Consider the following 15,171-nt stretch of genomic DNA (forward strand, 5'->3'; position numbering starts at 1 on the left):
GCAAACCTAACAGGCATCTCCCTTAGCATCCTTCCCTGCTCCATTATCCCACATGATTATCCTGTGATGTCATGATTATAATTTCATCTCCACCTCCATGTCAACCTCCACAATGACCAAGCACAAGAGAACACTGAGGAAAGGAAAGGCATGAAAAGCAGAAATGAAAAGCCAGTGGTATTGAAGTCTTACCAAGTATTCCCAACTTGCCCGTAACGGGGCCCAAAGGTGCTATAAGAACCATCCCAGTGTTTGTAGTTCAATTGCCTTTGATACCCTGAAATGGAGAGTGGAAGAATATTTTAGTCTCTTCAGTACTTTTCAAGGAGCCATGCAAAGGAAATGTAGCAAACATGGGACATGGTGACCCCCTTCTTCTGGCACAAGTTTGAGCTGCACTGCAGCTCAATGCAAGTTCAGGCAAAACTACAGCTGTGAGTACCTCCATCCTTGTGTTCTTTCTCTCTCATAAACTACCTGGAAACTGGGTATCTGCGGTCCTTGCCGCTCTCTGCCCTAGACTTGATAAGGAAAGGTAAATGTATCCCAGACTGGAGAGAAATGGCAAAATGGTTGCTAGAGGAGAACTGAATACAAAGATGGTTGCTAGAGGAGAACTGAATACAAAGATAAGCCCACACAGGATAGGGATGCAGAAAAGGGGATCATTTTCATTGGAGGAAGTGCAATTTTTCTGCAAAATAACTGAGTAAAAACAGTCACTTGTCAGACAGCAGACAAGTGTCCATATGTACCCACCATGTCTATATGTACTGGTGTTATGGCTGCCAAAATGTCCTAGCTAGTGTGTTAGAATTCTGGCCTAGTGGAAGGTGAGTGACACTTTCTAAATCTTAATCCTAAGAAGGGCCGAGATCTACATAAGCAGCTGCCATGATTAATGGTTACAGCCTGATTTATGTATTTCTTACATCCCTTTTCTTATGGAGAGAACTCTGAGCTATTGCCAGTTCTGGACTTTTTCTGTGATCCTGTTTGGATGCTGTCCTCTCTCACCCTGCACCTCCACCTCAGTGCAAGAATCTCTCTCTTACAGATATTTTATTATATACCATGTGTTCCCTTCCAGAGGATGCACCAGGACAGCCTCCCCCAGATCATACATTCCAGTGGCCAACAGTGTTCTTATCCAGTTGTCAAGGGAAGGAACAAACAGAGAAGCAAAAGCCATGTCCCAGCTCACCGCTCACTAAGTATCCGATGGCTTTGGATTTGACCTCGTCACTCAGCTGCCCTGTCTTGTTCAGATAGTCCAGGACATAGATGTTGGGTGCAAACAGGACCATGTTCTGCTCCCCACAGCCAAATGGCATCTGGAGGAGCTGGTGCAGGTTTTGCATGGCAGTGCCCATGATGTCGCCTGCAGAATGGGACAATTTCCAGTGTAAATTAACACAGTTCAGGGCTTGCTAGTAGACTGAGCACAGCCTGAAGAAACATGGCAGTGTTTCAAAATAGCATGTGACACTTTAAGAATGCTTCACTTACCTAGCACTGAGAAATATGCTCTGGCTGAGCCACCCACCACAGTCTCTGGGAGAACCAGGGAGATCGGCTCCGACATTGACTTTTCTGCGATAAATACCAGATGAATTTGGTTACAATTCTGGATATATCTACATGGGTAGCAGCTAAGAGGGTGAGACAGCATCCCCTGCACAAGGGTTTCCTGCCTTCAACAAATCCATTCATCTGTAATTTTGTTGTGGAAGCTTCCCATCCTGCAAATTTTGTGTTGGGCCTGCAATACTCTGCACACAGACTGTCATGGACTTCTACATGGCACTATCAGCTGGCCTTGACCGACAAATACGCTTTCCAGCCTATTTTTCTAGCCTGTTCTGCTTTGGTGGGCAGACCTGGCTTACTGCAGAGTCCAGTCTGTGATTTTACAGACATTGCATGAAAGATGTTAGATATAACCCTATTAAATTCCAGATATTCTCTCCCTACAGGGACCTGGCCAGCCTCAGTTCCTAAGAGATATGCTTCTGCCTCTGTAATTGCAGGGACTATTACAGCCTCAGCCCTTGTCCTTTAGGATGAATTAGTTTCACTACCAGTTGGACATACATCTGGTTTGTTCAGTTTTATCAGATCCTTACACCTTTCTTCTCAGAGAGAAGCATTCACAAACCTTGTCTTTTCCCTTTGTGTTTAAGTTTTTATCTCAGCAAAGAAAGTCTTAGAGAGCAAAAGGCTCTTACCAGATACACAGAGCACAGAGCTGTAGGTAGTTTCCACCTCAGACCCTTCCGGCTTGGGGAAAAAAGGAAGAAAAAAAGCAAAAAAATGAGAAACAACAACAACAAAGAAAAGGAAGAAATATCAAGAGGGAAACTAAAAGGGACTCCAAGAAAATTAAATACTCATAAATTATCCTGTGGTAATAACTTAATTATACTGAAAAGTCTTTAGAAATTGCTTACAAAGTTTTTCCTCTGTGCTCTAAACTGAGGACAATTGAGGATTATAAAATACTGGCTAATTGCAAACATGACATTTAATACATGTTCTTTCCTTCCTTATTACTCAGCAAGACCTTGCAGCTTCACAGTTTGATGCAGACGACATGCAAGATGATGTTACTGAAAGCGCTAATAGAGCCAAGCCACAGGGCTCTGTCTTCCAAGGTGCTACTCACCTCAGCCCAGTCTAGCAGAGCTTTTCACACTGATGAAAAGTAGGTAGGATATGTGTGCAAGAGCTTTGAGAGGTGACAACTAGAGCACTCCAGTGCTCCCACAAGTGACACAATACAACACCCAAACCTTAAATACATGCCACAGTCAACTGGTAATTATGGCCACATTTAAAGAGGGTAACTTGTATCCCTCTGTTTCAAATACTCCTAACCTAACTTTTGAAGTCAGCAAAGAAGCCCGGTTTTCTGTTGAGCTGGTCCAAAACATTCTGCATAACTCTCAGGAATCAAATATTTACTAGAAAACATTTTTTTTCAGAGTTTATTTCAGTGATTTTTTTGTTTTCCTCACCATTTTTTTTTAACTTCCAAATAGGAGAGTTCACACTTCTTCATTACTGGTTCCCAAATTTTGCCAGCTGAATTTTTTTCCCAGCACGTAAAAAATGGTATTACCTTCACTTTCTCACACAGTTAAAAATGCATTGTCTCTTATCTTCAGTACAAAAAGAGGGAGAAAGATTAAAAGTGTGGGGGAAAACAAGAAAAAAAGAAAAAGCATTTAGGATAAACTGTGACAGAGCTAAATGCTTCTGTTTGAAAAGGCACCTTCTTGTTTGTTTCAGTATGTCATTCTGAAATGCAGCTAAATGAGAAATCCATTGTTTTGTTTGATTTTGAACATTATAACAGGAAATTAAAACATACAAACTGTAACTATTTGAAAGATTTTCCTTCCCAGCTGAGAAATTCCTGGGTGAAAAAACATCCTGTTTCCCAACTAGCTGTCAGCATGGCTTGGTTTCCTGAGGGGCAAGAGGATGCCCCAGGGCCTCTGGCACACTCCGTTCTCTCTCTCCCTGGGATGCAGTGCCTGCTGTAGGGGATATTGACATGTGTTTGGGACAATGCAACTCCACCCCAAGCAAGTTACACTGTATTCACCCCTGCTAATTAATTGTTCAGCCTTGGATGCTAATCTCTGATTCTATCCAGTCAGGGCTTGCTGTAGATTAATTACCTCATTACAGTAACAGGATAAGACTAGTAATCTCTCAGACACCCCTACAGAAGTAATTTTAATGCTCATTCAGTTATTTTTCACTCCCCCACTGTCTGGGAGAAAAGACGTTACCGTTCTGATCTTCCAGTATCTTCAAAGAACAAAATAAACACTCTTTTTTTCTGAAGGCATATACTACATTAGGAAGCCTTCCTGAAATGCTAAACAGTTATTCGTGCCCTGATACACGAAATGCAATATACAATCAAATTAGTTTGTAAATAAGTGAAATTAAAAAAAAAAAAAGAATAACAGATAGGATTGTTGTTCCATCAGTACTTTCAGGTTAGCAAAACATTTTCTGAAGTTACATATTACATGAATCCTAGCTCTGCCTTACTGAAAATAGGAATGTCTGCAATGTAAGGAGGAGTTGCAATGTTATATATTACTCTTGACTTAATTTTGTTAAATACGATTATTCCTTCCTGTCATGCATAGGATTGACAATATTACGACACGCGATATTATATAGATTTCACTATACAACAAGCTAGTACTCTTTGTTTGCTATTAATATCACAGGGAGTCTCATACTGTGGATTAATTTTATGACTGGCTATTTATCATGGCAAAAACTGTGGTTTTATCATTGCAAAACACTGCTTAAGAAAAAAATGTGAAAAACAATGCAAAAATAAAAAGTTAGTTCATACTGTTTTGAACATTCTTAAAAGTATAATAAAAACAATTCAAAACAACGATGGTTTGGAAATATTTGTAGATTGTGGTGACTGTTTCATATTCCAGAGCACTGGCCATGTGCTGGAGGAGACGCATAAGGTTTCTGGCACGTCTTCCATTTACAACCTATCCCTGTGATTTATCACAGGTAAAACCAAGGAGTTCTCATTTATCTCCCTGATGATGTGTCTGGGACAAACCTGTCTTTATTGCCTGCCTTATTATTTCTGTCCCACTATGTAATGTAATACCCTGCTTTTACTATGAGATGGCAACGTTATGAGTTATGAGCTCTATTGGCCTGTGTGAGATTTATCAATGCTTCTTTTATAAAAGCGTGCAGAATAAGAGTCACACAAGTCATTATTGCTGCTATCATGGCTGAAACAGAAAACCTTTGTCACACAGCAACTGTTGCTGTGGAGAATGAAATTCTTATTACTTTTCTGTGCCACCAAACTCAGCAGTCCACATACCTCCACCAGCACCTGTCGGATGACTGTGTCCTTCCGCCCTTTCTCAGGGGTCTCCACGATGGCATTCCCGCAGGGCTGCTGGTTCTGCAGGGCCTCAGTGCTCACTGAGAACTCCACCTGCCCTGGAGAAAACAGGGGTCAGCCAGCCCTGCCGGGCAGTGTCAGGGAAATGCGGGATTGTGTTTGTGCTGGGCACTCTCTGGTTGTTACAGAGAAGCTTTTCCAAGAGGAGAACTAAACTCGAGACAGTGTTTTATCTTGATCCAGCTGCAGCCTTCCAGGTCACCTCCTTCGTGATGGCCACCTGAGCAGGTGTTAGTCCATCAGCAAGAAGAGTAGTGGAGGGGCAGGTCTTGTAAAACAAACAGTCTTGTTCTGGAAGGCTTCAGAGAAAGCAAGCTTTGATCAAAATATTTCAGACCCAGACACATTAAGCTAAGACATTCTCAGCTCCCCAGTAAGAATGTCTGAGCGCATTGCGTGCCTTAAGGGAATTTGTGATTTCTATTAAAATGTTAAGAAAACAATGGCCCATAACACTTAAACAGTTTGTTTAGGACCTGGAAACTGCACCCCAGCGTAGCTTCTCAACCTCAGGGTTGGACTTCTCACTTCTGGGATAGATAAGATCCTTCCAGACAGGTTTGGAGTCACCTAGCTCCTCACACCAAAGATCTGATGTCATTCACAGACATCTGATCGCAGTGTTTTCTTGTTGTTCGGCCTCTTACCTAGAGATCTTGGTGTTACTGCCCAAGCCACAGTTTTCCTTTCATTCATGCAAATGCAGTAGGATTCTTCCTGTGTCTCTACTGGTGTAGCCAGGAAATGAGTAGATTCGGCTAGAGACACGCTGACCTGCCAGTTGTACAGAAATGTGTCATGAAAGTTGGAAATGCAGAGAAGCTGGGGTTACTGGAGACAGTCCAATACATGGAAATGGGTAGTGGAGCTGGTTATACTGTGGGACTGAGAACCTTATGGATATAGCAGAGCAAGAACTGGGTGATAAAGTGGGAAAAGAATGAGATGTGTACAATTGTAAGAGGTTGGGGAGGTAAGTGTAGAGAAGAGGACTTGTATCTTTGGAAAGGAAATTGCTTCTGGGCAAATGGAGAGCATGGACCGATTGTGCGAGTAAAGGCAAAGCAATGACTACAAACTTAGCCATGAATTAAAGACTCCCTCATGATTAGTTAGGTGAAGAGGCAGAACACCAGCAGTGGGAAAGCTAGTAAGGGAACAAGGGAGAGTGGAATAAGGAATCCGAAAACAGCAAACAAAACAGGAAAGGCAGGGAAATAAATGAGAGTGCATTGGAATGTCTGGATCAGCGCCCCTCATTGTTTCAGATTCATTCATTTTAGAATAAAAATCTGTATTTATAAAAAACTGAGCAAAGGTGATTGAGATTTTGTTCGAATCACCTCCCAAATTCTCTCTTGTCTTTTTTGTTGGTGAAAGAATGCAGATAAGAATAGTGAAGCTACATAGCTCTGCTCAATGTCTTAGGGGCAGATGCAACAAATCACAGGAAGTCTGCATATTCCAGCAAATCTGGCGTGATAATTTCTGGGATGTTTATATGAGATGAGACTAAAGGCTGACACAGGTATCCACCCTGGTGAACCTGGAGTTTCCACATGGGTATGCAATGACGCTGTGGTCTGTGGATAACCCAAGTTTCATATTTCTATCGGACAATGACATAAATCTGTGATGACATGGCCGTGGGCCTCAGCAGCAGAGCTTTAGGTTCTGAGTCAAATGCAGCTTTCAAAACTTTGTTGGAAAAATATATTCCCCCTTCATTAAACACACTAAGATTTCCTACATATGTACACCTATATGAAATTATAGTCAGAGATCAGTCATCTGGCTTGCTAAATGATGCTATAAGTGGCCTATTGTAGCCTTCCCTAAGCTGTCAGACTGAGCAAAGTTGTGAATGTCTCTTACCCTGATGCAGGCAGTCAGGTAGTTGAAAACAGTGGCTTTCAGTGTGAAGGCCTCACCACGCACTACAGAGTAGGGCAGGGTGAGCTCTACAAAGAAGGGCTGGAAGGCTCTGAGGGACACCGTCGGGGACAGGCCAAAGCCTGTGTCTGCAGAAGTGCAGAATGCATTGGCTTTCCACTCGGTGATGGTGTCAGGGATGGTCACATCTAGATCAGCATTTCCCTCAGAGCTGGCGAGGGACAGAGAACAAGATTTCAGTTATATTCTGGTGATCATCTTTGTTTTTCTCAACCTACTCAATGACACCTGCTGACAGCAAACTCCTGACCAGTTGGGATATGGGCACTGGTTTTTGCATGTCCTCCCAAAGCATCCTACACTTAGTGACCTTGAAAAATCCCTCTGTCTACTAGAAATACCCCTCTCACTGAAATACTGATACTTCCATTGGGGCTTAAATATGTTCCGAGGTTTTGCCCCAGTGACCACACTCTACATTCCCATAAACACTTACTTCACTGAAACTGTGTCCCAAATCCATGTCTCAGGGAAGTACTTCCGGATGGTCTCCACAGGATTGCCAGCCTCCATAGGTTCTGTTATTTCATAGTCCGAATTTTCAAACAGATTCAATGCACTGACTAGCAAATTTGTTCAAGGACAGGAAGAAAGGAAAAGACATGTCAAATTCCATTCTAAATCAGGAGGATACTTTCCTTCTAGGTAGTGGTTATTCTTAGCTAAAATTTTAAAATTGAAAGAACAGCTTTGAAACCTTGGCCACTGGAAACAAATGCATGTCTCTGTTGTCATCTCAGTCTTTCAGTTTTCCTAATGTTGCTGCTCTTCTTACAGAGGTTGGATGGGGTTGAGCATTCTTCCCCCACTGCCAGCAAACCCAGCAGTGCCAAAAGAGCAATGTATGAGGATGTCATTGAGGGTACATTTCTATTGCAATACAGAGTCAAATGTGGAATTTACTGCCTCCAGATATTACAGTTGCACATAGCTTATTAAATTTGCTTGAAGAATTGATTGTGTTTATACATGACCAGAAACAGAAGCCACACTTAGTCCTCCCCTCCTTCATCTAAGATTCTTTTGAGATGAATATGGGTATTTACATCTCTGGCCATTAGCAAATAAACAGTTCCACAACAGGGAGTTGCTTTCTCACAGTGTTGCATAGTATTGTGCCTTATAAAAGGCTTTCCATCAGCCTTAGAAGACTTTACATCTTCTCAAAGCAGCCAGCTGTATCAGGCCATGCTCTGAAGACAAATCCTGCATTTCAAAATCGAAGATCTGATTTGTTATGAATAGAAGGCTAGAAGATATCACCAGACCAAAAGCTACCAGTTTTTAATAGGAGCTGGGATAGTGCACCAGAAAAGTCAGTGACTGGAAGTGATATAGGTGAGAGTGTTTATATAGCCTTTCTAAGCTCAGAACTATTCAGAAAAAAAAAGGGAATATCATTATTCCATCTTCACAGTCAGTGAAGCTGCAGAGAAGTGACATGACCTACCCAGCCTCTTATAGTCATGTAAGTGGGAGAGCTGGGAAGAGAACCAAATTTCTCAGCATCCAGTGGTAAAACTCTACCCACAGAGTTGTACCACCTTCTCATTTATCTTGGCCCACTTTTGCCCTAGTTGTTCCTCTAGCTATTGCTATAATGTGACTACTAGAAGTAAAGACTCCTTTTTTAGGTTTCCATAGCTGGACTCAGATCTGATGGAATAAAGCCATTACTTTGTGCTGGCACAGTCCATCCAATGTAGGCAGACTGTCTTGGTGCCTACAGGATCCCTGCTATAGGGGCTGGCAGGGGAGTCACTGAGCACACACAGTCTAGCCAGACACGTCTGTCCAGCTGGGGATAAGCAGGCAGAGGTGTATCAGTTTCATATTTCAGGACTGAGGCCAGAAGGGATTGATCCTGAATTAGGTCAGTTATCTGACAAGAGAATCTGGTCTGCCTGGTGCAATTAACATTCAAAGAAGTAGAGGGAAAAAAAGAAGCAGGGTGGTAAATTTGAGGTAGTTGTGTGGGAGGTAAAATGAAGCACGTGTTCTTACTAGAACTACCGTAACTCCTTTCCATCATGTGTCCTGGGTAATGCTGGCAGATTTCAGGCTTATGGATCTTATTGCTAGTGAAGACTTTTAAGCCCAATTCCTAGTAAACAAAGAGAAAGATGAGCAAAAAATATGCAAACACAGCTTTGAAAGTAAACTATTTTTAGTATGTCAAGAATAGATGTACTTATGTCTGATATTGATCAGAATAACAAAGGCTTGTATATAAGTCTTGTGCAGGACTATCTAGATGCTTATAGGTATGTTTGTGGGTTGTCAAAGTAACTGGCACTTTATTAAAGACCTATCTACACCAGATAGAGAGAGAACATGCGCGCCTGAGGAAGGGTTTCTAATATTATGCTACCAGGGGTCACTTCTCAGGACTGTTTCCTTACTTGAGCCCATTCACAGGTATCTCTACTGGCAATGAGGACACCCTTCAAAGTTTTAATGGTTCAGACAAGCTCTCAGGTACCAATGATGAGCTACATAGATGCAGGGCCTGGGCCTGGTTATTGTCTTGCATACAAAAGTTAGCAAGCTCAAAGCTAAGTTCACTAAAAAACCCTTCAAGACGTGGGAGAAGAGGAGAGGAGACTGTATTCCAAAAAGGAATAACAAATTAAAGCAAAAGGCTGGAGCTTACTTTGAGAATGTCATAGGCATCACCTTCGTCGTCAGGAGAAATGGGCATGTAGACAAATCCATTTAATAATATGTTGTCAAGTGACACACAAGGGTTTACATTGTCTTCTTCCAGGTAGTAGTCCTTGAAACTATAACCCCGGATTTCCTTCAGTGGGAGAAGATCATACACCTGGGGAAATGCAAACAATCAGGGAAAAGTGTGGCAGGTCAGCACTTAAAGGGACACAGGCACTACTTAACACTCCTTTGATAGAAGTCATCTTCTAAAACACAAGTGTAGTGAATGCAGCTATAAAAATACATGGCCCCATGTCCATAGTGGTGTTAATTGTAGTTGAAGAACTGGTTCATTCTTGTACTTGCTCATTACCAGAAATAATAAAGACTTACAGAGCTGGGAGAGAGCTCATCTTCAGGCTTCATGAGGAGAACACTCTTGTCCACAGCACGGAGGGCACACAGGGACCTTGGTGAGGTATGGAGTTGCAAGAGTGTGTTGGAGGCAGGAAGACCTTCCTTGGGTACAAAACTCAGTCTGACCTGCAACCCCAAAAGGAAGTTAAAGCAGTCACTTTTCCAGACACTGTTGCATGCTATTATAAGGAGGCATCTAGCCTTGTGAACTGAGCTCTGCTAGTGCCTTGCAGCTCTTCTATTATACATTCAGCTTTGACCAGTGTAGTTAGTAATGACCAGTGATTCTCTTTCTTACTCTGTCTTGCTCCACTTTTTATAGTTATGGCTTTCTAACTCATTCTGGAGTTTCAGTCACTAATCCTCAGTCAACATCTGGTCAGACCATTTCATGAACCCATTGCGAATCCTGCCTCCATTCTGGAACTGATAACTTGAACCACTGGCCATGCAACAAATATGGGTTGCATAAATGCTGACTTATACTCACTTTATTGGGGAGGCAACTTTCAACCTGGAAATCTGCTGAACTGGCGATGACTTCCCCACTGGGTGAAGTGGTATACACAAGCATCCGTGCCAGGGGAGCAATTGCTGCCTCAACAGGGAAGGTCAACTGAAATGTCCCATAAGCTAACAGAGAGAAAAGAAGGCTAAGCAATATACAAGGAGTTCCGGTATATGCATTTGCTTTCCCCATATAAAAAAGTCAAGTTTACTCATACTGAACATTTTTTGTTAGCAAGCGCAGGAATACCGATACATGACTGAAGTCTATATCTGTTGGAGACACCTGCATTCAAACAGTGATCATGTAATAGACAAATGAGATGAGTTTGGTGGGCCTCAATATGCCTTCTAGATTCTCCCCAGTTAACATATGGCATAATTTCTTGATGTTCCCAACCCCTTTCTTCCTCAAGCTCCAAGAATTTCTGCAGTCTACAAAAAATAGATGAGGGAAAAAACATAGAAATAAGGGACTGTTGTAACGGGTGGCAACAGTCAAGATTGCAGAGTGGTTGAAAGAATAACTTTGCAAAGTTACTGCTAAGCAAGCATTTAGCTGCAACACGAAGCTATCGCTCCAACCATAATGGAAAATGCCCCTCTATATGAAAGACTCTTCCTAGCTGAGCCTGAGCTTCATGTCACAATCTGGACAAAGGTGATAGAACATCTCTTGTTATGAGCCAGGGTGTTAGTTTAGTCACTACTACTAGTGAGGATGCAGCACTTTCTATGAATATGCAGCACGCAAGATCTTTTACTTCCATACATTTATACCCACTGCAATGCAACTCCTCATAGACTTCCAAAATGTCTCCCTGGTCTCATTGTTGAAAGACTTTCAAAGATGTATCATAGCCAGCCTCAGTTACTAAAATGTGTAATCCTTGAACATTTATATGAATAAAATAAATGTATTGGTTAGAATATAAGTGTGTGTGTTTACATGCTTATAAAGGAGAAACAATACCAAAAAAAAGAAGGAAAGTGAGAGAGAGAAAGAAAAGGAGACACGTTCTTCTTCCTGCTCACTGCACATGTGAGTCTTCCAACACTGGTAAGCATCCACAATCTGAATAGGGTAGAGTTAAACACTAAATGTTTGAATTGAAATAATTTCTCTACATCACCCTTGCCCCCAAAAATTATCATCAGAGATGCTAAAATGCATAGTTTTGCTCACCATCTCCAGGATTCACAGTCAGATCATGGGTATCTGCTAATATAATGCCTCCCTTGGCCATCACCTGTGTGACAGAGAAACCTTCCTGTAATTGTTGTTACTGGTGTTGAAGGGAAGAAGAATGAACATTCACTGGGTTAACTGTAGAGTGTGAGTATGAATAGCACTGCCAACTGTGAGCAAAACCAAGAAGATAGTAAGCAAGGGCCAGACTGGAATTTACTGTGTCTTTGGAGACAGAAATATCCACTCCTAGGAGGACAATTGTTTCCCCATTGGTCAGACCTGGCTTCCCTTTTGTATATATTATATACAACGATCAGGTTCAAATGCACTTTGCCTCTGAGCACACAGAAGTTTGGGAGTCATATGCACATTTCTAACAATTTGGAACAGCCTGATGATCAAAAGTTGTCACTCCACTCTCAGTTGCATTGTGAAACAGTCTGGAGAAAAAATTAATCAGAATTAGTTTCATAACTCACACAGTGTTGGAACAGAAGAGCACAGGCTGTAAATAAGAAGAGCTTGAATAAGGTACCTGAAGTCAGGCAGTAAGCAACAGCCTGAATGCTAACTGTAATTTCCTAATTTCTAGAAAAAGTTTCCTTTTTCACAACCGGAGAAACCTTTTATACAATCACTTTCCATGTAGGATATCTATTTCATAGCACCATATTTTAATTTCAAGATGTGGGATCCACACCTATAAAAACATGTTACCTCACTGTTTGGTTACCTGCTCTATCTATATACTTAAGACCAGCTTTCCCAGGCTACCAGGGTAAACAGGAATCTTGTGCTTCAGTTTATTGTTAGCAGTCTTGAAAATAAGCACATGGACATCTCTACCACAGGTTTCTATTCTCTTTTTTGTAATCTCAGTCTAACTCCCCGCAATGTTCTGTACAATCCATCAGAACAGGAGTGTCTGTTACACTGATTTCTTCTAGCTCTCCAAGGCTACTCTCATCTCTTCTGCTAGTGTCACTAAATGGGAAAATCAGAAAAACAAATTTAGGGGGAAAGAAGTTCGATTTGCATATTCATCTGATTCATCCTGTTCTCCCACACAAAACTGATAGATCATTGTTCAGTCACAGTTGAATTAGTCTCTCTGCCCACCCCCCCGCCACCCCCCAAATTAATCAATTCACACTTCTAAATGTCAGTATGTTATAGTCTGTTCCAGTTACTGTGGTATCCCAAACTTTCCATCATTGCTTGATATATGACCGAAGCTCTAAGCTTATTGGCCTTTTCTGGTGCTGTAGTTAGAGGTGTTGCTTTAGTTTCAGTGGTCAGATGACTACCAAAGGACAAAACTGACTAGGAGATTGCTTCCTCCTTATCTTTCATCTTCTTGTTGTAGGATGCTGGTTTCTGAGCTGTGACCGTATATGAACCAGAATTTGGAATGGGGGAAACTGGGAATGGAGTATTATGAAATGAGTCTTGGATGGCTGCACCTGAGACAATGCTCATTCTGTCAACATTTTCTCTCTCTTCTGTTCTTAATAAAACATGTACACCCTACCCATGTCTGCACACAGAAAACAACATGAGAAACGTTATGGAAATGCGTTTGAATCCCACTGCCACAGGCCACACTTTCAGTTTCAATCTCTCTCTATAATTACTGGCTAAGGACTGAGCACACAGCAGTGCTGTGGTTGCTCATCATGGAAGGTAGCTATATGTGCCACAGTGCTCTCTGTGGCCATAGATCAAAGTAAACACAAATAATTCTTACCAAATAGTAAATGACAATTTTCTTCTGCTCTCCTATGGCCTCTGGTGTGAAGATATAGTGCACCTGGATGTCCGTGGGGGAGCCACAACTTAAAGTCTCAGGCTTTGGCTCAATTTTGAGGAAACTCTTACTGGGGGAGTAAAACCGACTTATTCTACGCACAGCATGCTCATATGAAGGTGTGATCCAATCGCTGTCATAACAGTTCAGTTCAGGTTTATGATTAGCCTGACAAAGAAGAATAAAATACTCACAGCTGACTGAAACCAGGTAACAAGTCACATGAAACTCCACAGAAAAACTCTGGACATGTTCTGTATTTCCCACTCTTAAAAGAAGGTAGAGAACATGCACAGGAGACACAGAGAAGAGAGGTGACCTGCCAAGAATCTTGCTTTATCTTCTGATTCAGAAAGACTGATAGCCCATGAATAAATATTTCCCCTGCTCATCAGAAACACAGAGGCTTACTCCAGTCCCTCCGCCCTGTCTCTGCCACTCACTCGAATTTCCAGGGACGCTTGTGTGAAGGTGGTAGTGTCTATAGAAAACCAGGATTGTCCCTGCTCATCTGTAGTGTAATTCCATTTGTATTTGTCTCCATCCACAGAAATCATGATGGTTTCATTGGCAATCGGAGCATCAGTGCCATCTACCAGCTTCACCTAACAGAGCAAAAACAAACTTCAGGTTTTAGACTAGAAACAGAAAACAATTCCCAAGTCTTAAAGCCTCTTCCCCCTTTTCTTCCTTGCCAGGCAGGATGTTTCTTACGGAGAAGAACAAAAGACATGGATGTGGAAATGTGTAGGGTGATTCCTGAGCCATCTGAGGCAGCAACTGAGAAAATTCTCAGCAAAACAATCTGATCGGCCCAGGGAAATTATCTGTCAGAGTCCTAAGATCCTCAGTAGGTTTTAATTCCCCTGGCCAGCTTCATCTGGGACCTCCACCACACATCATCTGCCTCTTGGTTCAGGAACTCTAAGTTTAGGCTTGTGCCCTAGTCCTTGACTAAAGCTACACTGGAGGTAGACCTACACTCAGCTCTTTCTCCTGCTCTTCCGATCTGTTTAACTGGACTTCCTTGGTTGAGCTCAGCCCTGACTCATCACCTCACATTGTCTGGTGATCGCTGGACTGTTGATGGAACCTGTAACTGTCACCCCCCCCTGCTTTGCTCAGACTGGTTGGGTATTGTGGGACTGTGCCCTTGTTGATGAGGTCCCTATGCCTACCTGTGTTGTGGTCACCCTTTGCACCTGGATAACGTTGCCTTGTGGAACAGCCCATGCTTGCTGCTCCCTGATGTTATTCTCATATGTCAGAACAACGGGCTTTCTATTCTGTACTGGGCTGACTGCCAGGAGGTTCAGGGCCATGTATCTGTTAGAGTGCTCCAACTGACAGTAATTCGTCTGCCTATACAAAGGCAGAGGAAGGTGGACCATGTCATCTGCACAGTGCTGTTCCACCTGATGGGATTGTGCACTTGTGAGTTTGCTATGCCATTCATTGTCCAGGTTCTCAGAAGTTCCCTACCCTCCCAAAGAGTGGGATCCCTGGTCTGTACTGAGAGTCCAGCAGGTCAAAGCTGATTTTGCTCATGATGGATGTGATTCCACAGGAGCCTGTTCCAGTCATCTCTATTCCTGAGAGAGAGCACAGTAAAGAGGGATTATTAATGAATGGCAGCATTTCTAGACATGTCACTCCACTTTCCTCATCTTT

General features: G+C 42.3%; 1 protein-coding gene across 1 annotated transcript in view; it reads right to left on the bottom strand.

The window, feature by feature from the left end:
* The window catches only part of LOC137663657 (alpha-2-macroglobulin-like), a 41,971-nt gene that overhangs the window by 10,851 nt on the left and 15,949 nt on the right, over positions 1-15,171 (bottom strand). Inside the window, exons 10-25 of the mRNA XM_068401105.1 lie at positions 14,983-15,092; positions 13,944-14,105; positions 13,441-13,668; positions 11,688-11,751; positions 10,485-10,627; positions 9,971-10,120; positions 9,579-9,749; positions 8,930-9,029; positions 7,362-7,488; positions 6,848-7,076; positions 5,620-5,746; positions 4,889-5,010; positions 2,229-2,280; positions 1,510-1,593; positions 1,205-1,381; positions 193-277 (exon numbers count right to left, since the gene is read on the bottom strand). Coding sequence (XP_068257206.1) covers positions 193-277; positions 1,205-1,381; positions 1,510-1,593; positions 2,229-2,280; positions 4,889-5,010; positions 5,620-5,746; positions 6,848-7,076; positions 7,362-7,488; positions 8,930-9,029; positions 9,579-9,749; positions 9,971-10,120; positions 10,485-10,627; positions 11,688-11,751; positions 13,441-13,668; positions 13,944-14,105; positions 14,983-15,092 — 2,131 coding nt within the window. The remainder of the gene's footprint in view (positions 1-192; positions 278-1,204; positions 1,382-1,509; positions 1,594-2,228; positions 2,281-4,888; positions 5,011-5,619; positions 5,747-6,847; positions 7,077-7,361; positions 7,489-8,929; positions 9,030-9,578; positions 9,750-9,970; positions 10,121-10,484; positions 10,628-11,687; positions 11,752-13,440; positions 13,669-13,943; positions 14,106-14,982; positions 15,093-15,171) is intronic.

This window comes from Nyctibius grandis, chromosome 5, assembly GCF_013368605.1.
Source record: "Nyctibius grandis isolate bNycGra1 chromosome 5, bNycGra1.pri, whole genome shotgun sequence".
NCBI classification, from domain to species: Eukaryota; Metazoa; Chordata; class Aves; order Nyctibiiformes; family Nyctibiidae; genus Nyctibius; species Nyctibius grandis.